Genomic DNA, 26,306 nt, shown 5'->3' with positions numbered 1-26,306 from the left:
AGGTCCAAATACATTAGTATTTATACTGCCAGGCTACTTTTGCTGTCAATAAAGCAACTAGAAATAAGCAACATGGCAAATATAACTTTAAAATAAAAGGGAGCCATGCCTAATAGAAAAGCAAAGAAGAATATTTACCCTTATGAAAATTGTGAAGGGTTGTAGCATCTTTTAATGTAAAGCCTTCTTACCCATCAGTGGTATAAACAGCCATACTGTTAATGTCCTTTTGTTCTTTGGCCTGGTTTTGTAGTTCCTTTATACTATCTGTTAACTTCAGGACAACTTGTTCAGCCTTCCACCTCCTTTCTCGTTCCTGGTCCAGTTCTTGCACAAGTGCCTGCAAAACAAAACATGTTGAAAGACCACTCACATCTGCCATAATTTATAGAAAGAGGTTAGGGAGAGGCTCGCAAAACTGATTTAATGATAACTTAGTTACTTAGTTTCTAAATGGGGCCTGACGCTGTTGTAAGGGTAGAATAATATGTGCCTAATGAGGAAATGCAGAAAAGACAGAGGGGCTGATATTAATAACAGATAATAATAATATTAAACACCAGGCTGTGACACATAAGGAAGGATATTTCAGGTTCTTTGCTTTTCACCACTAACATAAGGTTGAGCATTTACAAGTAACAATGGCAGGCCACACTTTTTAAATTTCTCTCCTAGCTTTTAAAAAATGATATACAATAGGGGAATGCAGTGTACTGAAGAAAAAATACTTAACTCTGCAGCGCCCTCCTCTGTCCAGACTTCCCAGATGAGGTCTTATGGGGTAAAATAAAATTTAAAAAAATAGCGTAATACAGTAATATGATATTAATAATCACCCCTCTAAACGTGTTTGTATCTAAAACATATCTTGTGAACACCACTACCAAATTTACTTCACTTTTCTGTGAAAACACATAAATACAATCCACCGCAAATTGTTTGAAGTTCGTGTCTATTTAAATAAGTGAATTTCCGAATTTCCGTATTTCAGTCTCTTTATGCAATCTGCAGTGCTCGCTTCGATCCCGGCTTGCAAGTCTCTCCGTTCACGGGGATCGAAGCGAGCACTGCAGATTGCATAAAGAGACTGATAAGCAAGCAAGGACCGACGCTGTTTATAAAAGGCTCCCGATGGGCGCAATTTATATGGCGTTTGTGAGTTTAAACTTTTAATATGTTTTAGAATAAAGTTTTAGGATTTTACACATGTCCGATGTATATTTGTCCAGCAGCAGGAGGAAGTGGAAAAAGAGAAGCTGGGAGTTATAGTTCTACCAAGAGGGAATTTGTTACAAGCTCCACGACCATAGTGTTGGTCTGTAAGTATATGCACAATTGGTTAAGGATAAAAGGAAGTCCCGGAAGAGTGTGAAATACGGAAATTCACTTATTTAAATAGACACGAACTTTAAACAATTTACGGTGGATTGTATTTATGTGTTTTCACAGAAAAGTGAAGTAAATTTGGTAGTGGTGTTCACAAGATATGTTTTAGATACAAACACGTTTAGAGGGGTGATTATTAATATCATATTACTGTATTACGCTATATATATTTTTTTTTTATTTTATTTTACCCCATAAGACCTCATCTGGGAATTCTGGACAGAGGAGGGCGCTCCAGAGTTTAGTATTTTTTGTTTAAACCAAAGCACAAGGTATCTGGAGTGGGCTATACATTTCACTCACGCTAAAAAATCGTTTTGTTTCATAAAACAGTGTACTGAGGACTCAGATCAGTGAGGGTTTGTTAGGGATACTGAAATTTAGTTTAAAGAATCTGTTCTCCTGTTAAATGTACATGACTCGGAAGATATTAAACCAATTTAAAACCAGTGTTTTTATATCTTTTTATTAAGTTTTTCAACATTGCACCAAAATTCAGCATTGGAACAAATTTTTTTTACAACATGAACGGGGGGGGGGGCTGGAGTTGGGGGTAGGCAAGGAGAAAAAAGTAAACGTAAAAAATAAGAGAGCAATGCACATTAGGCTTACAGTCTTAAGGTCCCCATACACGGGCCGACTATAGCTGCCGATTCGGCAGCTAATCGGCCCGTGTATGGGCAGAACAGATATCTGGCCTGAAATTGGCCAGATCTCGATCGGCCAGGTTAGAAAATCCGGTCGGATCGGGGACCGAATCGGCTCGTTGATGCGGTCCCCGAACTGACTGCCCCATAACCACAAGCCAAACGATCGTATTATTTTTTTTTTAAGTTACTTGCTACCCGATATCGCCCACCCGTAGGTGGGGATATCGGGTGAAAATCCGCTCGCTTGGCGACATCGCCAGGTTAGGGTAAGGGGTTAATAATAATGCAATTTCTATGGTAAAGTGGATAGGTGTGGACAGAAGTTTTGAAATAAAGTGGGACACTTCAGACCAGAGAACAGAAACAATGGGGCAGTGCCACCATGTATGCAAATAATCTCCTGTATCAGGGCACCCTCTAAAGCATGTGGGGGAGCAACTAGGATCAATAGCATATTAGTGTTCAGGGGTAAGGTACAGGTATGGGACCTGTTATCCAGAATGCTCGGGACCTGGGGTTTTCTGGATAAGGGATCTGTCCGTAATTTGGATCTCCATAACTTAAGTCTGCAAAAATCATTTAAATATTGAAAAAACTCAATAGGATTGTTTTGCCTCCAATAAGGAGTACCGTATATACTCGAGTATAAGCCGAGTTTTTCAGCACAAATAACGTGCTGAAAAAGTAACCCTCGGCTTATACTCGAGTATATACGATACTCGAGTATATATGGATTCTCGCAGCTGCAATGCACCCGTTGCGCGTGCGCACCCCCGTGGAGGACCTTACGTTGGTGGAGAAGTGCCCGGGAGGAGAGAACTGCTGCCCTTTCTGTGTAGTCGTGCTGGGGGCGAGCGCTCCTGTAGTACATGTGCCGCGGTGCAGAGGCGCCTCAATGACGTCATCGCGCCATTCGCGAGTCTCTAGGCGCGTGTTGCCTAGCAACTGGAGACGCCCGGGGAGTGTGTGATGGCCCCTTATCTTCGGAGTACGTTAGGCAGATCCGCAGTGTCTCCCAGGCGTGAGTGCCTGCGCTGCTCCTTGGGTAGCTCTGTGTATCCTGAGCAGGGATCCTGTGGGCCTGATGGTGCTGCCATGTTGTGCTCCTGTGTAGGGGAGGGGGAGCAGCTTTGGGCAGCTCTGCATGTACCATTATGGGACCTATGGGCTCTTTTAGTGCTGCTAAGTTCTGAACCGATGGGAAGTGTATCAAGCTGCGGCGCCCCACAATGGCACACATTCACTGACAAAAGTACATGGGGCACACATTCACTAAAAAGGGCACATGGGGCACACATTCACTAAAAAGGGCACATGGGGCGCACATTCACTAAAAAGGGCACATGGAGCGCACATTCTCTGACAAAGGCACATGGGGCACACATTGTGTACAGCAAGTACTTGATAATTAGTATGGCAGCTTCCTTAGCCTTCCCAAACTTGCTTTTGTCTGCTGCTGCATATTTCTTTCTCTAAAGTTATCTATTATTTATCTGTTATTTGATTATTGAAACTTAGCAGTAGCTGCTGCATTTCCCACCCTAGGCTTATACTCGAGTCAATAAGTTTTTCCAGTTTTCTTAGGTAAAATTAGGTACCTCGGCTTATATTCGGATCGGCTTATACTCGAGTATATACGGTAATTATATTTTAGTTGGGATCATGTACAAGGTAATGTTTTATTGTTACAGAGAAAAAGAAAATAATTTTTAAAAATTAGATTTGCTTATAATGGAGTCTATGGGAGATGGCCATTCTGTAATTCGGAACTTTCTGGATAACAGGTTTCCGGATAAGGGATCCCATACCTGTACCAGCAATATCACTTTATAAGCAATTTCCTCAACTCCTACGTTGGGAGAGAATTTAAAACCATTTTAAATTTAGTACTTACTCTGTATGTAGAGTCCTTGGTTGCATTTCTGATGAGCTTCCCTTTCTTTTTTTAGACTCCCTTCTAGAGCATGGGGCTTTCCAGGTACCTGTCCTGTATTGTCTGTTCACCCAGATGACACACTAGTCTCAATATCTGCTTTTCTCTGAGTCTTTGAAAGAGGTTGTTTCCTTGATACATTCTGTTTTGGCTCACTACTGGAAAATTCAGACAGTACAAACAACTAATTAGTTATACACTTATTTCTTTTATGTACATGGCCAAATTGGATACTATGGAAATCAGTTGCTCTCAACAGGCTGATGTGGCCACCCACAGATGGACAATTAGTAATGATTTGGTTGGTTGGCAGTCTGGTCCAGCACTTAAACAACCAGTATATAAAAGTATATAAATTATAGCAGCTTTGTTTACTAGACTGCCATCTTATAATTAGCTTTGTGGTAATATGGAGAAACTGCATTACTTCTGAGAGACTTCTAAACAAATCCCCATCCAGCCCCATAGGTAGCAGTGTTTGATGGCAAGCAGCAGCAGCAAGTATTTAAAACAGAAACTGGTTTGTTTATTTGCAAGCCATATAAATTACATAACGATACACACATACCCGACAGATGTCCTGCCTTTCGACTGCTGGCTAGCCTGATGCTTCTGATGCTTAGAAGCCTGGCTTGTTTTACGACACCCAGGGGTTCTTGTTGTACTACCCTTTCTGTTATCCTTTGCACTTTCAAAGTCACTTTCTGTAGTGAAATCCGTATCTCTCCTTGCTTTCAGTGTAGTCTGTTCTAAGTTTGGGCAGGAAGTCTAAATAAAAAAAAATGAAGCTTTTTAGCTAAGAAATCAAGGTAAAAGATACTTTAAATGAGAAATCAAATTGGAAGCTAAATCTAGAAAGCCTTTCTGCAAGCTTTATGTCGATCTCCCACCAATATGAAAAGGTCAGATGGCACGTACACCTAGATAAGTGTAAGGGAATGGGCTTTAGGAAGGGATGAGCCAGTGTAAGTTATTTTTATTAGCTTAACCCCTCTTCATCGACTAGTAGAGGGTGTCATTGCATAACGGAGTTCGTATTAACCCCAGTGAGATAAAGTTAATAGCCTCTGAGGCAGCTCTCTGCTTTCGGTACTTGGTTAGAACTTCATCAATTCGAGCTGTTTTTACAGGTCCACTTGCAGATTTCTACATTTTAAAGGCAGTACAAAAACAGCAATATTGATAACATAAAATCCAAGTAAATATCTAATTGGTTGCTATAGGTTATTGTAATGGTGCACACCACCCATTATGTCATAACCCCCTTTTTATGTGATAAAATATTCAGTCCTTCTATCTAGACCAAAAGCTTGTTTAATCTGGGCCTTCCCTGCTGGTATGTTAATATAGTATGGGATGCGTTATCTGGAAAAGTTCTGAATTATGGAACACAATCATAGTTACATAGGGTTGAAAAAAGAGTTCATCATATTGAACCTTTCCAAGTAAACCCAGCACACACAAACCTATACTGACCAATCTCACATACGTAAACCCTAAATACCAACATCAATACTAACTGTAGATATTAGTATCACAATAGCCTTGGATATTATGCTTGTTCAAGATCTCATTCAAGCCCCTGTTATAGACATTAACAGAATCTGCCATCAAAACATCACTAGGAAGAACATTCGCCAACCTCACTGCCCTCCCCGTGAAAAACCACCTGCACTACTTCAAATGGAAGTGATGTTACTCTAATCTAAAGGGGTGGCCCCCTATCTGCCTATAATCCTCTCTAATGTACTTGTACAGAATAATCATGTCCCCTTGCAAGCGCCTTTTTTCCCCCAGAGAAAACAACCCCAACCTCATAGTTTAAATCTTCCATCCCCTTTACTAATTTAGTTGCAGTCACTGCACTCTCTACAAAAATCCCCCAAATCCCCAGATTCTTCTCAATTAAGGATATCCCCAACACGCTACCATTTAGTGTATAACTTGCATCCAATACTGAATTTTGGTTGTGTCTATTGCAAGTGAGTTTGCTGGATTCCCTGAATCTTGTAATGATATTATGTACTGTGATACGTTACACTGACAATATTTTACCTTACAATATTTGCTTACACAGTGTTTCACAAAGTGGGGAACCCATCCTATTTTATTTCAGAGAGTCCCAGCCTCCCTGTTTTTGCACATCAGATTTTAGCATCTCAGATTTTCCAAAAAAAAAATCCTTCACTTCACAGTTTCCGTTCATTCACCTTGTTGTGGTCAGTCTTATAACTGGTATGCACAATCCTACTGTTCTCCATTCATTATCTGCTCAGCGCTAAGTAGCTATTTTTTTTTTTTTCTTCACTAAGTGAAAGAGGAAGGTGAGGGTGTTGTGCAACTACACCTCTCTTGTTGCTATGCAAAAAAAATAAAAACTGAGGACGCCAGAGGTTCTTGCAAACAACAAAATAGTAAGTGTTTATTTAACATTCACAGAGTTACAACAATACAGCTTTTCAGAAGCTTTCCGCGGGACTGCCCCGGTTTTAATAGCACATGCCGCTGTCCCAGAAAGTTCAATGAATGTCCCGCATTTCCTTAATAGATTACGGAAATGCGGGACATTCATTGTTGTATTCGGGAGGCGCTGGTTTGAACCAGGCGCTCCTTCTTCTTCAGTGGTTCCTCTCCGTATGCGGCTCCTTCACGGCGGCAACAGGCCCGTTTATAAGGTTGCGCCCCGTGCGTATTGACGTCACATGTACGCACGGGGCGCAACCTTATAAAAAGGGCCTGTCGCCGCCGTATAAGAAGCCTTATAAGGAGAGGAGCCGCTGAAGGAGGCACTGTGTATGGGGGGGGTACTGTCTCAATTGGGGGCACTTACTATGGGGGCGTTGTGTATGGGGGGGTACTTTCTATGGGAGCACTGTGTATAGAGGTACTGTCTATAGGGGAAATTGGGGGCACTTTATGTGGGGGTTACTGTCTATGGGGGCACTTTCTATGGGGTGGTACTGTCTATTGGGGGCACTGTGTATGGGGGGGCAAAACTGGTACATAGTTATAACTCACTTATAACTGACTGCCTTCTTTCTATATTTGTATTTTATTTGTAGGAGTTGCTATATTGTTTTCCTTAGGTAGTACAGTGTGAGGGTATAGCACATTTTGAGTCTGATCCCACCATTTCAACTATATAAAATGAGTATGTTTTGGAAAAAAAAAAAAAAAAAATGGATGGGGTGTGGTCTATGCACGCCAAATCTTTTTGTCCCTCTTTTCATTTTTCAAATGTTGGGACGTATGAGAGTGTAATTCAGACTGACACTCCCCTGCTAACAGACTTGGCAGGAATCTCACTTTACCTCTGCCAAAACCCATAGTGGATCCCCTCAGGGAATTTTTTATCCGGATCCCTACACTACAGGCAATATGGCCTGGGAGAGATACCTCCGAATTTAGTCCTATATAGGAGCACAGAACTACTCTTTCTAGCTCAGCCCTAAGTGCCTTACACCCCTAGAGTGGTACTATACAGGGAGCTACACCTGCCACTATCTAATGCCTCATTTACGGGGCCCTGTTCCCTGACTGTAACTAGGCCTGTGCCCTGGGCTCACAGCAGCCATCCCCCCTGTTCCTCAGGTGGAAGCAAACAGGAAGGTGCCACTCCTTTCCCAGCACTATACCAAAGTGAGGCAGGAAGTGGTCACCATACCTGCTAGCCAATAGCACACATGTTAATGAACTCACTTAGATACATTCCCTTCCACCCAGCAACTAAGGGAACAGAACCTGTAGGTATTTAAAGCCATAGGGGCCATTAAACCCTATAGGTCCCTACAGTTATTTTGGACCAATGAGCGACAGGCTTTTTCAGATCAAGCCCGCTTTAGCATTCCATTCTTTGGTTAACCCCTCCTTTAGTTCCTGACAGGGTTCTACATATAAGACAACACTGGTGTAGCAGCCATTTAGCAAATAGTTCCAAGACTATCTAGGGCAAAAAAATAAGTTTCACTCTATATCTAATGCTAACATGCCTTAAAGTGACACTAAACCCTGCTGCACAGCGCTGCTCAACCAAACTTTACTCAGCTGTTGCTGGACTACAAATCCCAGAATAATGTAACATATAATGAAGGTCTAGGCATGCTGGGAGCTGTAGTCCAGCAACATCAGGGTTGTACTCTTAAAGCAATATTGCACAATAAAACTTTTCAGGTTCTCCAGTGCCCGCGACAGCATTAAATTGCAAAAAAAATCCTCCAATGAGAATCCCAGCTGATCTGTGTAAATCTGGCTCCATGTTCTCTGTTCCAGCAATTGGAGTTGGGAGCAATAAACACAGTTTCTCAGCACTGAACAAGTCTGTCCTTTATCCCCATGTCTGATTCCTGTGTCATATAATGATGGGAAATAATGACATATTTATCTCTATAACAGTAGATAACAGTAAGATGCTTGGCACAGTGCTGGGAATCAGCATTGTCATTGGTCAATTCTGTTGCATCTTTAATTGTTTTCAGTCAGTAGAATTCTTATTGGTGAATTAGTTTCCATGTGTAATTATGTTTTTCATCAACTTCTATAGAGAACTATGGGGCGCAGTGGGACAGATTTACAGTTGGGTTTAGTGTCCCTTTAAAGCTGGGCTTTCCCCTAATATCCCCCAAGGTAATCTTTACAGTTGGGCCCTCTCCTGTGCTCAAACACCCCATTTTAGACACCATTCAAATGCCATTAACCCAATCCTTAATTACCAATAATGCAATCTCCCACCGTACCAGCCACAGCACACTGTAGTGGGGCTCATTGGCCAGTGTGGAACACATTGTACTTTGGACCAGTCTTACAGCAAGAACCACACAGTGCAGGATCAAACTGGGGGAAACTCCTCTGACTGACTCCTCTGACTGTGTGGCACCCCTGCCACACAGCAGCATCTTGTATTCAGGCAAAATCTGCTCAATACATTCAGTCTCATTTTGACTGAAATCCTCGCTTACTTGCGGATCTGCTTGTCCATAAGACTTAGCTCCCTGGGGCCGTGCTTGCCATTTTCCCACAGCAGTGCTACTGCTACACCTCCCAGCGGGACAGTCCCGACTTTCATAACACGGCACACTATCCCCGGTGTGCAGTTCAATTATCCCGCTCATTCACTACTGTAGCCCCGTTTTCCCGGGCTCTTGTTGCCAAGACGACAGAGTATGCAAGCGCAGTGACGCAGCACGCAGCCGAAGGGGGCGTAACCAGAAGGGACGTCGCACAGAGTTCGCGCTCGATCATAGCGCTATTAGGCAGTGTAGGGAATGGCGGCTTGATTTTTGGGCAGCTCATTACTCCTGCTACTGCCAGGGGAAAGTTTTTATTCAGCAGCAGCCGGCGCTGTTATAGTTTTTACTTCTGGTGTTTCGTCGAAACAATTCTTTTATCTGTTTAGAGATCCGACGTGCGGTGGAACAAGAGCTTTCGCTCCGAGTTTAACCAAAAAGATTAAATGATGTAATCTCGTTTACGAGAGAACTGGTGAAATTGGGCAAAGAAATCGGTAGATTTATAGGGTTGTGTTTTTAAACTCTGGCGTCAGAGGGTCCCTGTGGGTTTGTGCAAACATGGGGGCGATTTCTCCGCACAAATGATGGGATAATTGCGATAGAACATTTTGGCAACAAAGAATCACGTTAGTTTTCAGTTTATGGCAGAAAGGCCAATTTAGAAGAATACGAAAGTTGACATCAAGTATATATTTTATCTGGCATGGAAGGGTCTTTAGTGGGGACTATTTTATTAGAGGACAATGCGTGAAATGGATTCTGACCTCAGAGGGTGAAGTTTGGAAAATGGGACAGAATTTTTCACAATTTCAGGACAAAAAAAGGACTAATAGAAGATAATGGGTGAAATTGCCAAAAGTAATCTTGGGGTTTTCGCTCTGTTACTTTAGCATTATTTGTGCAAACAAGGGATATATTTGTTTATGGACAAAAAGGCTAATTTAGGACAAAAGAATGGTTTAAACTGACAGTTACCTTGGCTTTATGTACTCCTTTTTCTCCTGTATGTGGAGAATGTTAGTGTTATTTAGGCAAACAAGGGCTAATTTGGGAAAAGATGGCGACTGACAAAGTTGTGTTGGGCTTTTTAGAGGTTACTATGTGTGCTAACAAGGGCAGATTTATTACAAATTTGGGGCAATTTAGGCAGACAATCTGTGAAACTGACCATGTGATCTTGGGTTTTTAGGTAATATTTTTTTCTGATGTTTGAGGAGTATCTCAGGTTATATATATATATATATATATAATTTTTTTTTTTTTTTTTTTGCGAAAAGGCCAGATCTTTTAACATTAATGGGCAAAAATGTCATAATTTAGAAAGACTACGGGTGAAATTAAACAAAATTAAATTTGTTTTTATGCTCTTCCTCATCAGAGGGTCACAGTTTTCTTGTGTTTACAAGGGCCACTTTTTTCACAATTTATGGAAAAGGGCTTATTTGGATGAAGACAATGGGTGACAGTGACCAAAGGCTTTGGTTTAGGCTATTATTTTATGTGCAAATAAGGGCCATATTCTAAACAAAGTAATTGTAGGTTTTAGGGCTAAACTACACAGGAGATTTTGATTAGATTTTGTAAATGTTAAAAAATCTGATTCCCACTGCTGTAATGAAAGTCAGATGTTGTGTTTTGTTCCTGCATCAACATCCGTGTTTGTGCCAACAAGGGCCTGATTATTGTTTACCAGAAAATTTAGGACTTGTTGATTAAACAGGTATTTGAAGCACAAGCCTGTTTACTGACACTTCCCGTAGAATTATTGGCCAATATAAAGAAAGAATACAGTAGTTGGCTATCATTTGTAACACAGTGTGGCTGGACAGCTCAAACAATGAGTTGTGGCTGGACAGCTCAAACAAAAAGTTAGTGCAGGTTATACTATGAAGCAATCCCTGTAAAAGTACTTGACTATAGGGCTGCTTTGTTTGTTACCATTTTTCTCTTTTTTGAGTTACGCTTTTGCCAGTTTAGAGTAACCTTTAGCATTTATCTGCGAAAAAGGCTGTCAGTAATGGCTTTGCACCAATACAGTATATGTCTTTTGTAAAACCTATGTGTTTTACTGCTGCTTAAATCTTTGTGTGGGACCTTTCTTTTTCCTTTTCTACCTTTATTTCTTAAATCCCCGATCAGTAATGAGTTTCTGCATTTGTTACAGAAAAAAATTGTCAAGCAATCAGAGCAGAAGCTTTTTTTCTTTTCTTTGAAATCATTCTTTGCCCTGGTCACTGCAATACGAGCTATTCTGAAGATTACAAGCATTTTTCCTTTCTTTATTTTTGCAATAGATGTTGCATTCAGCTTCAAATCATCCTGAGGACAATACAAGGGTTGTAGCACCTCAGAGTTATACTGTTTTTCTTTTAGGCAACGTCATTCTTGCTGTGGTTCTTAGACCGGCAATGGTTTGAGCATATCTCTCCATGGCCCATTTATATTTTTCATCTGTAAAAAAAAAACAATATTTTTAATTCAAATATTTGAAGTTGAGTTTGTTAACTCTATATTAGATTATATAACTGGAACTATAATAGCACTGGATAATCCCTATAATTAGAAATAGTATGCAGGCCAACAATGAATTGAATTAATATCTGTAAGTTAAACTGTACATACTGGTTTTTTTTTTTTTGCATAAGCTATTAATAGGTAAGGTCTTTGAAAGGACAGTCAATTACATTATATGAATTTTTAAACTCTGCATCAGTTAGGACTCCACAAGGCTTTCTCTGGATTTTGCAGCAGCCTCTGGGATTGCTTTGACAGCGATGGGGTCAGGATAAGTTGAGCAACACTAGACTAATGCAGACACTTGGAATAGCCAGCTTGTTACTACTCAGGCGAACCTGGGCTTTTCTTTAGCTTTTTTCTCTGATATTGTACAGTATATTATTAATAAACTAGCAGATTTGGGACCTGTTATCCAGAATGGACGAGACCTGGTGTTTTTTGGATAAGGGATCTTTTGATTTCCAAGCTTACTAAAAAGTAATTTAATCGTTAAATAAACCCAATAGCATTGCTTTGCCTCCTGTAAGGATTAATTATATCTTAGGATCAAGTAAAAGATACTATTATTACAGAGTAAAGAAAATGTTTTTTTTTTTTTTTTTTAAATTATTTATTTAACATGGAGCCTATGGAAGAAAGCCTTTCTGTTATTTGGAACTTTTTTGATTCTGGGTTTGCCTCCAATATGGATTCATGCAGCTTAGTTGCCATAAACTACAATGTGCTGTTTTATTATTACAGAGAAATATTTTCTTAAACTGGTCTTAGTGGGAGATGTTTTCCCAATTGATTAAGTTGTTAATGTTGGGTAACCGTTTCCTAAATAAGATCTCACTTGTAGACATATTGGTAAATCCTTTTGGCTAATAATGGTTTCAGAACAAGTAAAAGACCACTAAACATATTGTATGTATGTATATCTTTATTTATAAAGCGCTAATTATGTACGCAGCGCTGTACAGTAGAAAACATTAATACAAACAGGGTGTTAATAAGATAATAGATAATAAATACAAGTATAATAATAAATACAGCAGCAATAAGTTAAGAGTCGAGGACACAAGAGGAAGGAGGTCCCTGCCCCGTAGAGCTTACAATCTATATGGGAGGGTAACGAACAGACACAAATAGGCAAATATAAGTGTTGTAGGTCATAGTGGGTGACACTACAATATAAGTGCCAGTTCCCAGATTAGGTGCTGGGCGAGTGCTCCAAAAGGTAGTCTTTAACCTTAGTTTTAAAAAGACAGGGGGAGGATTCTCTCCGGAGGAAATCAGGGAGGGCATTCCAAATGTAGGGGGCAGCCAGGCAGAAAGGTTTAAGGCGGGAAACCGCAGTAGTAGTGGGGGGTGCAACCAAACGATTGCTCTGCGAGGAACGAAGGAGTCGGCCGGGAACATACGGAGACACAAGCGAAGAGATGTAGTGAGGAGCAGAGGAATGGAGGGCTTTGAAGGTTAGGAGAAGTTTGTAAGATATTCTTTGTTTGATAGGAAGCCATGATAAGGCCTTTAGCAGGGGAAGGGCCTGAACTCTACTGGATGAGAGGAGGAGAATTCTGGCAGCAGTGTTTAATATAGACTGTAGGGGGGAAAGATGGGAGTTAGGGAGGCCGGTTAATAGCAGGATTCAGTAGTCAAGTCGTGACAGGATGAGAGCAAGCATGAGCAGCTTAGCTGTTGCAGTAGAAAGAAAGGGACGAATTTTGGCAATATATTCTATATGTTCTTTGCTATTGAATGACTACCAAACAATTGGTTCTGTACCTACACTTACCAATTTGACCAATAATCTTTGCATTTATCTGGCTGGTTAGAACATGTGCAGTCTTTATTAGACTTACATGAGCTGATCCTCGGGCATGGCACTCAAAGAAGATGATAGTATAATGTCTTTGAATATTTACTGCACAAATAAATAGATACATAACGTTCTCTATATTTATAACACAGAATCTTATATATGAACAAAGGATAGTAACTAAACAGAAATTTCAGAACCTATGTAGGACATTTTTTGGGCATTGGTACTGTAAGGTGTGAGATATTTCCAGCTAATAAAAGATAATCCCTTTAGACATGGCTATTATTGTACAGAGTGACATGTTCCTGTAGGTTTTTCTTTTTACTTATATCAACAAAATTACATCAAAAATTTACAAATGCCGTTTTTCATGTTTCACAAACTGGAAATACTGTTTGAACAAAAGCTATACTTTCTCTTTAAATATAGATACTAGACATGCAATAGTAAGGGCAAGTTCAGGAAACATGTCTATATGCTGTGGCTCATCTGAGTGTTACTTAACAGTTTAGCAGAGGTAAGGAGGCTGTCACTTCTAAGTCTGTCAAAGCCTTATCCTCCCGCTGAGAAGAAAGTCTGGTAAGAACAACTGATCCTGTAAAATCACAGGGAGGTCTTCAAGGTGCAAACAACTCAGATGGTTGAGCACCATTGCGAAAATCGCTCAAGTGCCTACCAAATCTATGTCATATATGAACAGCTTATCTCTGGTGGCCATTATTTTGTTGGTGTGAGTGGAACTCCATATGGATTATGAAATTGGCTTCTACCTTATGTCATTTTGTTTATATGTAAAACTTGTAAATCTTATCTGTAAAGTAAAATAATGGCATCATTTTCTGGAAAAAAAAAATGCCAAAACTGGAAAATGCTAATTACTTTAAATGAATGTTCTTACTTTACATCATGAAATCAAAACACCCAGTAGAAACCACATGCAGACATGGGGACACCATAAAGCTTTATGTAAATATAACCCTGATTCCAGGCCCCTAGCATTTCAGATGGCAGTACCATTATGAAATATTTGTGTAAAAAAATAAATTTTACATTTATTTCTGGAATTTCTAAAATGAGCTGAACTGGATGATGTCATGTCAAAAAGGGGGGTATATTTTTGCCTTTAAACAGGTGGTTCATATTAATCTGTATGCATTATTTATTATTACACAAAAATTAAGCATTTGTTTGTAAAAATGAGAGTGGAAACAATACTAATCGATCTTGATATGTTGCTTCAGCTAAATATTATCATTGGTTTAATAGCCCAGATACAACTCAATCATTTGTTGTTATGCAGCCCATCTGAAGAAAAAAGACAAAAAAAAAAGCTAGGAATAGAGTTTAGAGCAACATTCAGACTTTTTAAAGATTTATTATAAAGACATTTTGAATATTGTGTTTTTTAGCCACAAGCAAATGGATCAATGAGAATTCTGAGACACACAATACATCACTAATCTATGAAAACTCAGCCACCCTGTTCAGTGCAGTATATGCATACCTTTTTATAAACGATTGTAGCCTACAGTTCTGTATATAGATTAAGAAATTTTGTGGATCAAGGGCTGTAAAGATTTCTTTTATGTCCAGTGATAATGCAATATACGCTGCTGGGTTTCTATTTTATCTAAAGTAAATCAGTAGGTGATCAGACAGGCATTCACTGCTTATCTGAAGGAATGTTAGATTGATTTTAATATAAAAAAAACAAAATGATCTACTTCAAGTGTGTAAAATATTGACATCCTAAGTCAGACAGATTTGCAAATTTTTAATGTAATGTGTAAATGAGGTTTTTTTAGTTGAACTTCCTATTTTAGTTATATGCCATCTTGTTTTTTCATATTTTCTCCAGCAGTAACAGCACAAGGGTGACTACTAATCCACTATACTGTATGCTGTAAAGCCAATGAAATCTAGGTGCACAACTTGAAATACATATACAAAATTTCATTGTCTATAGGCCTTCAGTAAATATAGCAGATTCACACAGAAACCAGTAGGCACTAAACTGGACCTCATGCAAAGCATGTAGACTACAGCTCAATCCCTAAGGGGATTCAACTGTTTACCCACCCATCTTCTACAGCAGGGATCTCCAACCTTTTCTACAGTACTCATGGGCCACATTCAGATGTAGAAAGTTTTGGTGAGCCACATAAGCATGAAAAAAGTTATTTGGGGGATGTCTCTGTGCTTCCAAACTTGGCTCCAAGCCAGTCATTTAAAAATGGGCACCTACTTTGAGGCGATTGGGAGCAACAGCAAAGTCACTGGTTGGGGAAAAGTGTCGCACAGTGTTCCCAAAAATATCTATACTTTTAGAGGCAGACTGGACCTTTTCTAATTCTATTTCATTATTGTTAAAATGCCTAGGTACTGAAGTATCTGCAGCTGATTCTTGTTTGAAATTGTGGCTGTTCCTGTTAATCTGTATAGAGGCTTGGCCAATGCAAAATATGCCACACAGACCTTTTTAACAGGAGTACCCTGTTACATGTTGCATCAAGCTTACATTGTATTGTGGTGCCTTGCTGTACAATGTCCTTAGGGATCATATACAATGTGGAAGGCAGGGTGTAAAAAGTTTTTGCACTTTACACCCTGACATTACACTAGATACATAGCAATTCCTGCATGCAGAAATGCTAAATTCATGATGGGTAAATGCATCAACCACTCCTGTCCCGTCCCCACTACACATCCTCTAACTTGGGCTTCCTTCAGACACAGATAGAGAGCGCCAGCAGATGCAGGTTGCATTGGGTCCCTTTTTACATTTTAAATTAAATACATTAAACCTTGGTTGGGATTAATGAGATCCTAATTTCCTGCCTTTAACTTTAAGGGATATTATACAAATTTGTATTTTTTCTAAAGTTTAAAACTTTTCGTACTGTTAACGGTAATATCATTAAAATAGTACTTTTCATACGTTTCGCAACGACAAAGAAAGTTTCTTTGTTGATTCAAGCTTTGATATCGTGACTATCTTTTTGCCAGGTTGAAGCTGCAGAGTGCCATTGAGTCCTATGGAAAGCTTTCAAAACCATGCATTGAAGTTTCAAAGTCAGAAAGGTTTTCGCGACATTTCCGATCGTTCGGAGTATGAAAATTTTGTAACTTTTTGATCGCCGCCACGATTTTTCGTATGTCCAAGAAATGAATTTTCGTGACATTTCCCGAACATCAAAAATTATTGTGGTTACTACGAATTTTTTCCAGTCGTACTTTTAACAATCCGAAATTTGTGCTTTAATGAATGGGCACCATGGCGTTTTTTCTTCTGCTGCCATCTCAAGTAAGCCATTTGATAAAAAGGGTGCTATTGGCTGGGTAGCAGCGATGGACAAAACCATAGTGGGAGGTTAAATTGGGATAAAACTTTTTACATTCTTGCTTCCCCTAGTGTTTTTCCCTTCTGTTTTGCTTAGGAATGTTGTCTTGATCTAAAGCAAAGTTTATGGTTTTAAATTTATCTGTAAATAAAAGATTTAATAAAGTCACATTTGTTTGTTTCCAAAAAGCCCTGGGGAGCTGCCCTTATATCCCACACTTTCTATATTAAACTAACATTTTAGGGTGTGACTGGAACAGGCCTCAGCATATTGTTTCTGCTATAATTATTCCAGAATTAATTGGTTTCACTAATGATATGAGTAATGTCACTGGATAAGGGTAGTGGCGTTTCTAATGCTAGAAATTGCCCCCAGTCAAAGAGAATGGGGACGGTCGCTATATATCTGGTGACATGCACATTTGCCTAAAAATTCAGGATCTGACATTTCTTGAGCATTTCTCTATAGTTCACTGGACACAGTGATTTAAAGGGTTATTTAATATTGCCCTGAACAGGAGCACTAAATTCAGGACCCTTAGTGCCCCATGTGCTTGGGGCAATTGTGTGCTCACACCTGCCTATCAGTATCCTGAGCATGTGAATAATACACCTGCTAGAATATATTCTAGGCGAGTCCCACTGGCTGTTTGCTCTCATTTTTTGCACTTTGCACATTTTATAAAAGGTAGATGTCAGAGTGAGGGTGTCTTCAGGGTAGAAGTTGACCTAATTTCCAATTTTTCATATATAAAAACCTGTTATAGCATCACAATTTAAATACTAATACCGCCTTTTACTCTATTAACGGGTTAATTCAGTCCACAATATGGCAAATCAATGAAAGAAGAATCCAAATAGATATTTATTTCCCCTCTTCTTTCTATAAAAATCTAAATATTATTGTTAATCACCATGTAGCAAAAACCCGTTATTAGTGTTTAAATCTTGATGCTATAATGTGTTTTTCTCTATTAACGGGTTAATTCAGTCCACAATATGGCAAATCAATGAAAGACGAATCCAAATAGATATTTATTTCCCCTCTTCTTTCTATAAGAATTCAATTATTATTCTTTTAATCGCCATGTAGCAAAAACCCGTTATTAGTGTTTAAATCTTGATGCTATAATGTGTTTTTCTCTATTAACGGGTTAATTCAGTCCACAATATGGCAAATCAATGAAAGACAAATCCAAATAGATATTTATTTCCCCTCTTCTTTCTATAAGAATTCAATTATTATTCTTTTAATCGCCATGTAGCAAAAACCCGTTATTAGTGTTTAAATCTTGATGCTATAACGCCTTTTTCTCTATTGACAGGTTAACTCGGTCGACAATATGGCAAATCAATAAAAGAAGAATCCAAATAGATATTTATTTCCCCTCTTCTTTCTATAAGAATTCAATTATTATTCTGATAATCGCTAGGTAGTAAAAAGCCGTTATAGCAGCAAGATGTAAACACTAATACTCCTCTTATTCTATTAACGAGTTAACTCAGGTTCCACAATATGGCAAATGAAAGAAAGAAGACTCTACATATATACTTATACCTTAGGATGTCATCAACATCATGATCACATTTACCATTTGGTAAAATCGGGCTACTTGATTTCTCCTATTCTTTCTATAAAAATCTAAATATTATTGTTAATCACCATGTAGCAAAAACCCGTTATTAGTGTTTAAATCTTGATGCTATAACGTGCTTTTCTCTATTAACGGGTTAACTCGGTCCACGATATGGCAAATCAATGAAAGAAGAATCCAAATAGATATTTGTACGTTAGGATGCTGGGGTTTCCAGGCTGCTACAGTGTTGCACAGGAACCCCTTATGCACATATACGCGCCCTTCCCCTCTTCATGACCACATTTACCGATTTGGTAAAATCTTTTGGGATAGTTTATTTCCCCTCTTCTTTCTATAAGAATCCAATAATTTTTATGATAATCGCTATGTAGTAAAAACTTGTTATAGCATCAAGTTATAAACACAAATCTCCTTTTACTCTATTAACTAGTTTACTCAGGTTCCACAATATGGCAAATCAAAGAAAGAAGAATCTAAATACTGTAGATACTTATACCTTAGGATGTCATCAACATCATGACCACATTTACCATTTGGTAAAATCGGGGTACTTGATTCCTCCTATTCTTTCTATAAAAATCGAAATATTGTTAATCGCCATGTAGCAAAGACCCGTTATTAGTGTTTAAATCTTGATGCTATAACGTGTTTTTCTCTATTAACGGGTTAACTCGGTCCACAATATGGCAAATCACTGAAAGAAGAATTCAAATAGATATTTATTTCCCCTCTTCTTTCTATAAGAATTCAATTAATTTTCTGTTAATCGCCATGTAGCAAAAACCCGTTATTTGTGTTTAAATCTTGATGCTATAACACGTTTTTCTCTATTAACGTGTTAACTCGGTCCACGATATGGCAAATCAATGAAAGATGAATCCAAATAGATATTTATACGTTAGGATGCTGGGGTTTCCACGCTGCTACAGTGTTGCTCAGGAATGCCGTATGCACATATACGCACCCATGCCATCTTCATGACCACATTTACCCATTTGGTAAAATCTTTTGGGATAGTTGATTTCCCCTCTTCTTTCTATAAGAATCCAATTATTATTCTGATAATCGCTAGGTAGTAAAAACCCGTTATAGCATCAAGATATAAACACTAATACTCCTTTTATTCTATTAACAAGTTAACTCAGTTTCCACAATATGGCAAATGAAAGAAAGAAGAATCTAAATAGATACTTATACCTTAGGATGTCATCAACATCATGACCACACTTACCATTGGGTAAAATCAGGATACTTGATTTCTCCTATTTCTATAAAAATCTAATTATTATTTTGTTAATCGCCATGTAGCAAAAACCCGTTATTAGTGTTTAAATCTTAAAACAATAATGCCTTTTTCTCTATTAACGGGTTAACTCAGGTTCCACAATATGGCAAGTCAAAGAATGAGGAATCTAAATAGATATCCAGTAGAATTAAGTCTAAAACAACTGGACTTTTTTGAGTTTTTTCTTGAAAATGCTTCACCACTCATCCGAGTGGCTTCTTCAGTTCAAATTACTGGTAGGGGATTCCCCAGCATTTAAATTGTTGAGGGTAGTGCAGTCCTTCAAAGTAGGATAAATAACTTTACAAAATAAATATCAATCAAAAAATTACTTAACACTTGTCTTTGAACAGTTTAAAATACTAAAAGTTAATAGATTTGTTAAGAATCCTATTAAAACGTATGATTTTACCACACAAATACAAGCATTAGAAAGTATAACTGCCAACCATGACTTGCTAGGACTAATATAAAAGCTTTTTTTTCTAGTTAGACGCCCTTTTAAACTCCCTATTCAAACAGATGGGCCCCCGATACGTTGTGTGCTGTGTGGCAAACAAGTTATGGGGTTGAACCCTTCAAGCCAAACCAAGTTTTGCCGCTATTTAAATATTCCTGAATATTGTATTTTATGCATTTTACAGCTGAGCAGCGCATATGTGATGTCGAGAATATTGCAATAAATAAATAAAGCATTGTATTGCTATGTCTAACAGAATAGCCTGGCCACTGAAGGGATAAAGAAAAAAGTATATATTTACAGTCTGAGTTGTATTAGGTGACTGAAAGGCAATTGTCTATTTGTTACTCTAGTGTTAACAGGATCAAATGTGTTTTACAAAAGAAGCAGAGAATGAGACAAATTATCATACTGAAAAACAGCCTTGATAGGCAGCTCAGTTCTTTCTTCCCTTTGATAGCATTTATATAAAATAGCAATCACTGGATACGGCTTGACTCAATGGTGCCATTAATTATATGCCAAAGAGATGAGAGGAAAAAGAGCCATGGGCTGAGGATAATACATTTGATTACCTCAATTCATATGACTGATCTTTTAACAAAGATAAACTCTGCTATCTACAAAAGAATGGCTAAAATACATTTAAAAATAAATCTCAAACTGTTCAATTAATGCTGACCATATGACCTCTGACATCAAATTAACAGAAAAACTCTGCAAAAACATTCAACTCTTAAGCAGAAGAAGCTGAAGCATGTATATGGAAGGCACCTAAAATGTAGGTTTCTAGGAGACAGAGAATTAACTACACACACAGACATACTATATAACAGACCACACCTGAATGTCGGAAGCTCTTTTCCCACAATAGTGAGTTTTCCAAGGTTTAATCTGAGGCAACGTTGATTGTGGTCACATGTATGTAGATCTGGAGCCCTTAGAAAATAACAGCTGTTCCTGAGTAGATTTCCCCTGTAGCGCCCCATCCTATTTCCTTCTGATTCACTGCACATGCTTTGGGCTGCTGTCAGTCATTAAGCTTAGGGACCAACTCACAGGGGCACATCGAACAATGTAGAAAACAGCTGCCCAGGTGCAAGAAAAAAGCTGTCTGACTGCAAGCTATATATATAAGTTACAAAACAAGGCTGATTAGTAATTAAATTGCAGGGCAGCTTAGAAACTATTGTAATCTGCATCTGATAATCAGCCCTGTAGCATTCACTTGTTTCTGACAAACCTAATTTATGCTGGATGTTTTCCAACACACCTATTTTGGATCTTTAGAGCTAGCAACTGAAATTGTTGTCCAGATTTTGAGGTCACTGACCCTTACAACCATAAACCAGACTGGCCTTGAGGCTATGATTTTATTTACTGAATACACTTAATTTCTGATACAGGTATGGGACCTGTTATCCACAATGGGTAACAAGGGTTTTCCGGATAAGGGTTCTTTCTGTAATTTGGATCTTTATACCTTGAGGCATGCGTTAAAAATATTATGACTTCTTATATTTTGAGAAATAACGATCGATTCAGAGAAAGGACACTTGTCTGAATTAAGAAGCGCTTTTATTGTCGATATTTATTTTGCGATGACATTTTTAAGTGATATTTTAAAGCATGCAATATATTTACGCTTTATTTCAAAGCACGCGATATTAGCTCTTTGTCTAGTGTGGGATTAAATGCCCCATGGGTGCAATCTATGGCACCTAACAGACTTGGGATGCCACTGACACAATAGAACTCTTTTTTGACAGGTTTCCATATTGAACACTGAACATATTGCCTCCAGGTCCTGGCCAAGGCAACGTGAATATGTGGGCTGTGACACTCCACCATATAACCATCCAACTTTCTAAAAACTTCCGGTCCTGAAAAATTAAGGGAGCACGGAAGTTTGACAATGCCAGGAGCAGCATGGCTTCTGCGCGTTAGTGGCTGCAGATAAGGCTCCAGTACCTCATACAGGCTATAGATTGCTGCTCTATTTAACCTATAATGCCTTGCTATTTCCTTCTCTGATAATCCCTCTAGAGTTTCCCTAAAAACTCAAGGATGCATCACTCTAGGATGATAACACACTTGATTCTCTTCTTCACAGTATAACAAAAATCCAACTGCAATCTCCATCTTGTCTTCACATACGCTCACCAACCGCAATGTTTTTTTTAGCAACGCCCACTCCTAGTAGGTGTTAATATTATTACTAATTTTAACGCTTAAAATATGTTTGTGAATTATGCATTATTATTATTTCTATTAGATGATTATCTCAATGCAATTGACATAACGCTTTACGATAATTGAGATTTTTGCTCATGCGATATGTGTAGTAACGCATGCGAAATGACTGATGAATCGTTACTTAATTAACTCACTCAATCACTTTTTAACGCATAAAACTATACACTATGGGGCACATTTACTAATCCACGAACGTCCGAAAAGCGTCCGAATGATTTTTTTCCTTAATGATCGGTATTTTTTCGGAAATTGTCGTGATTTTTTCGTAGCCGTTACGACTTTTTCGTAGCGTTACGACTTGCGCGAATTGTCGCGACTTTTTCGTAGCCATCGCGCCGAGTACAAAAGTTTCAGATTCATTCAAGCTTCAGTAGCGTGACTTTCCTTGGGCCAGGTTGGAGCTGCAGAGTGCCATTGAGTCCTATGGGAGGCTTCCAAAATCATGCAAAGTCTGAAAGTTTTGCCTGCCGTTTCCGAGCGCTCAATACGAAAAAGTTGCGACAATATACAAGCAAATCGTAACGGCTACGAAAAAGTCGCGACAATTGATTGCTGGGTTACTCGCCTACTGCTCTTTAGGGCCTGTGTTTGTAAATATGCACTTTTGTCATTAAATACTTTATTTTTTTCCACATAATAATAATACAGAAGTGTGTAATTACTTACCGTATATACTGGAGTATAAGCCGATCCGAATATAAGCTGAGGTACCTAATTTAACTAAGAAAACTGGAAAAACTTATTGACTCGAGTATAAGCCTAGGGTGGGAAATGCAGCCGCTACTGCTAAGTTTTAATAATCAAATAAATAACAGATAAATAAATAATAGATAACTTTAGGGAAAGAAAAATGCTACAGCAGCAGACAAAAGCACGTTTGAGAAGGCTGCCATACTAATTATCAAGTACTTGCCATCCTGTTGTGCGCGCTCCCCTGTGTACATTCCCCAAGCTGACTAGCAACCACTATGAGTGCTGTGTCCATAAATGCCCACAAAATGCCCCAAGATAGCCATAGCTTCATACAGGAACATAACAGAGCTTAACAGTGGACCCCAGTGTACAAGTCCCACCACAGTAGTACAATACTAGTTACTAGGGCAAAATAATTCTTGATGCTGGCCTTAGTACAAATTTAGATAATAGTTCATAAATGGCTTATCTCCTAAAGCAATTGTGCAATGCAAATGTATTATAATGTATCTTCTGCACAGCTGACTACAGATTCCAGTCCACGGCTGACTCTGGCAAGCCAGATCATATTTTAGAGTTCAGTTTATTATTATTATCCTTTATGTAACATAAACATATTCCACAGCACTTTACAGGGATTAAACATCATTTATATCCCATATAGGTGGTATAGTCACTTTTATCAGGAGCTGGTTACTATGGGTGTGCAATGTGCAATGTAAAGGAAGGATTCCCACATAAAGCTTTTGGTGTTGAACCATTTTCAGCTGTTCCAAAGATCACTGGCCTTTCAGCATATATAGAAAGCAATACAAGTGGCATTTATACAATGAAGGTTCAGCGATGTAACCAACCCCCCCACCTCGTTGTGCAGATGGATGTGCGCGCACCAACCCCCCACCTCGTGCAGATAGATGTGTGCGCACCAACCCGACCCCCCCCACCGTACCAACACCCTACCACGTTGTGCTCTGGCTCGTTATGCAGATGGAACGGACGTGTGTCCGCGCGTACCTGTGTGCGCGCACTCGGATGTGCGTTCACATCCATCTGCATGAGCCGTGAGACATCCATGAGAGTCAGCCGTGGACATCCATATACTCGAGTATAAGCTGATGGTTACTTTTTCAGCACATTTTTAGTGCTGAAAAACTCGGCTTATACTCGAGTATATACGGTAATTTTTAAATAGATGCCAACTGCACTCTATCTTGGTAATTTTGAGTTATCATATGATGATTTTGTTTGTTTTCAATCCTTAGTGAAATATCTCATGATATCCCTGACAAAAATGTCCCTGTTCCTAAGGCCCTTAAACTTTATGGTTTAAAATTTTCGCTGAAGTAAAAGGGACTTTTATTAAAATGTAATTCTAAGCAACTTTCTAATATACAGGTATGGGATCCCTTATCCTGAAACTCATTATCCAGAAATTACGGAAAGGCCATCTCCCATAGACTCCATTATAAGCAAATAATTCTAATTTTTAAAAATGATTTCCTTTTCCTCTGTAATAATAAAACAGAACATTGTACTTGACCCAACTTACATATAGTTAATCCCTATTGAAGGCAAAACAAGCCTATAGGGTTTATTCAATATTTAAATGATTTTTAGCAGACTTAAGTTATATAGATCCAAATTACGGAAAAATCCCTTATCCAGAAAACCCCAGGTCCCTCGCATTCTGGATAACAGGTACCATACCGGTACTTTAAACATTATCAATTGTTTTGATCTTATTAAAGGCCATGGAAGAGAACTGACTCCTACCTTTTTTTTTTTTTTTACACAAATTGATTAACACTGCTTGCAATTGCAACTTCATTTCCAGATAGATCCAATGTTTAATTCATCTATATTCTAAAATTGGTTAGAATGCATTTAATTTCACTATACAAAAATAGCCCTTTAATCTTGTCCCCATGTGTTGCTAGACATCCCAGTATCGGGCACACCAACTTATTTGCTACCTTTAATAAACACCTTTATCTGAAAATCCTAACACAGGTTACTAAAACATTTCAGAAAACTTTGACCATATAAGTATTATGATTGCTTGGGCCTCTGAAACAACTAAATAATTGAGTTTTATTTAATGCAAATGCAAAATGCCTGGTTTGCTTCTTGAGATATTTTATCTGGTCACCAAGTGAAAGTGGTAGTGTTTGTTCATCAGCTGACAATGGTTTGTGAGCATTAAACTTGCACTAGTGCGAGACTAGAGTGCTGCATTTAAGGTCTTTTCCCACTGTCTGGCTAGTTGGGTTTTCCAAGGTTATATTTGAGGCAACGCTCGTTTTGGTCACATGTATATAGATCTGGGGCATTTAGTTTAGCTAATAGCCTTTGTTCAAAGATCTGAGTAGATTTCATAAGGCTCTCAGCTTTCATTGTTGAGGTCACATGTTGCATGACATTACAACTCATTGGTAGTGTTGTTAAGATATGCTTGTAGGTGGTTATTACCAGGGACATCACAATACAATGACCTATCTCCTTATCAACCACACATCAAAGCATCTCCATTTGCAGAGAGGCAGTGCAGGGGAGAGGATTTTAGATGCTAAGTGCTAAGATTAGGTATAAAATTATTATAGATATTTACTTTCCATCTGTGGGATATATGCTATGTCTTTATATTCTGGCCCAGTTTTAAATATAGGAGAAAACATATCCTTCTTCCCCCCACCAAAGAATGACACATAAGAACTATATTCGAATAACAACTGTATAATTTATTGATGCAATCATATACAACTGGAAGTACCATTAAATATGTCATGTAATCTGTTATTCTCAATAAAAAAGTTAACACAATTCCTAATGCAATAGAATGGTTTTTTTTTTATTCATTTAATTAGTAGATTGATATACTCCGTGAAGCCCTTTAGTCCTGTGTTTCTAGACAACCCAGCATTGGGCACAACAACTTATTATTTGGTACCTTTAGAAAACACCATTACCCAACTCAAAAATCCTAACCCACCCTTTGGAAAACTTTGACAGTATAAGTATTATAATTGCTTGGGCAGTAAATTAATTGAAGAGTTGAGTTTTATCTATTGCAAATACATGTTTTTTTATTCATTTAGTTGCTAGTGAGATCATAGCAGAAACATTACATAGAATTCCACATTACATTATCATCTTTAGGACAATCAAATAAAACTTGAATTTTCTCAAGGTTCTCAGCATTCATACTTAAAGGAGACATCCTATAAAAATTAAGAATGTATCAGAGAATTATACTCCTCTAGATATAGAAGGAATGTGCTTAAAAAAGTTGTATTTAAGACTGATTTATTGAGAAATTCTACAAAAACCCCACTAGTCCCGCCCATCTGTTCCACTTCCTGCTGGCTGAATTCTCTGGAT

General features: G+C 38.4%; 1 protein-coding gene across 1 annotated transcript; it reads right to left on the bottom strand.

The window, feature by feature from the left end:
* Nucleotides 1–241: 241 nt before the first annotated feature.
* LOC101730372 (leucine-rich repeat and coiled-coil domain-containing protein 1-like) lies at nt 242–9,267 on the bottom strand. The gene is made up of 4 exons (XM_004915157.4): nt 8,925–9,267; nt 4,538–4,737; nt 3,931–4,127; nt 242–340 (listed from the first exon to the last, which is right to left on the bottom strand). Exons 1-3 carry the CDS (start codon nt 9,075–9,077, stop codon nt 4,037–4,039), a joined length of 444 nt encoding a protein of 147 aa, XP_004915214.1. The 5' UTR covers nt 9,078–9,267; the 3' UTR covers nt 242–340; nt 3,931–4,036.
* Between the last annotated feature and the right edge of the window lie 17,039 nt (nt 9,268–26,306).

The sequence above is a fragment of the Xenopus tropicalis genome, chromosome 6, assembly GCF_000004195.4.
Source record: "Xenopus tropicalis strain Nigerian chromosome 6, UCB_Xtro_10.0, whole genome shotgun sequence".
NCBI classification, from domain to species: domain Eukaryota; kingdom Metazoa; phylum Chordata; class Amphibia; order Anura; family Pipidae; genus Xenopus; species Xenopus tropicalis.
The sequence above is the reverse complement of the archived record's forward strand: the minus strand, read 5'-3'. Positions and strand labels throughout refer to the sequence as shown.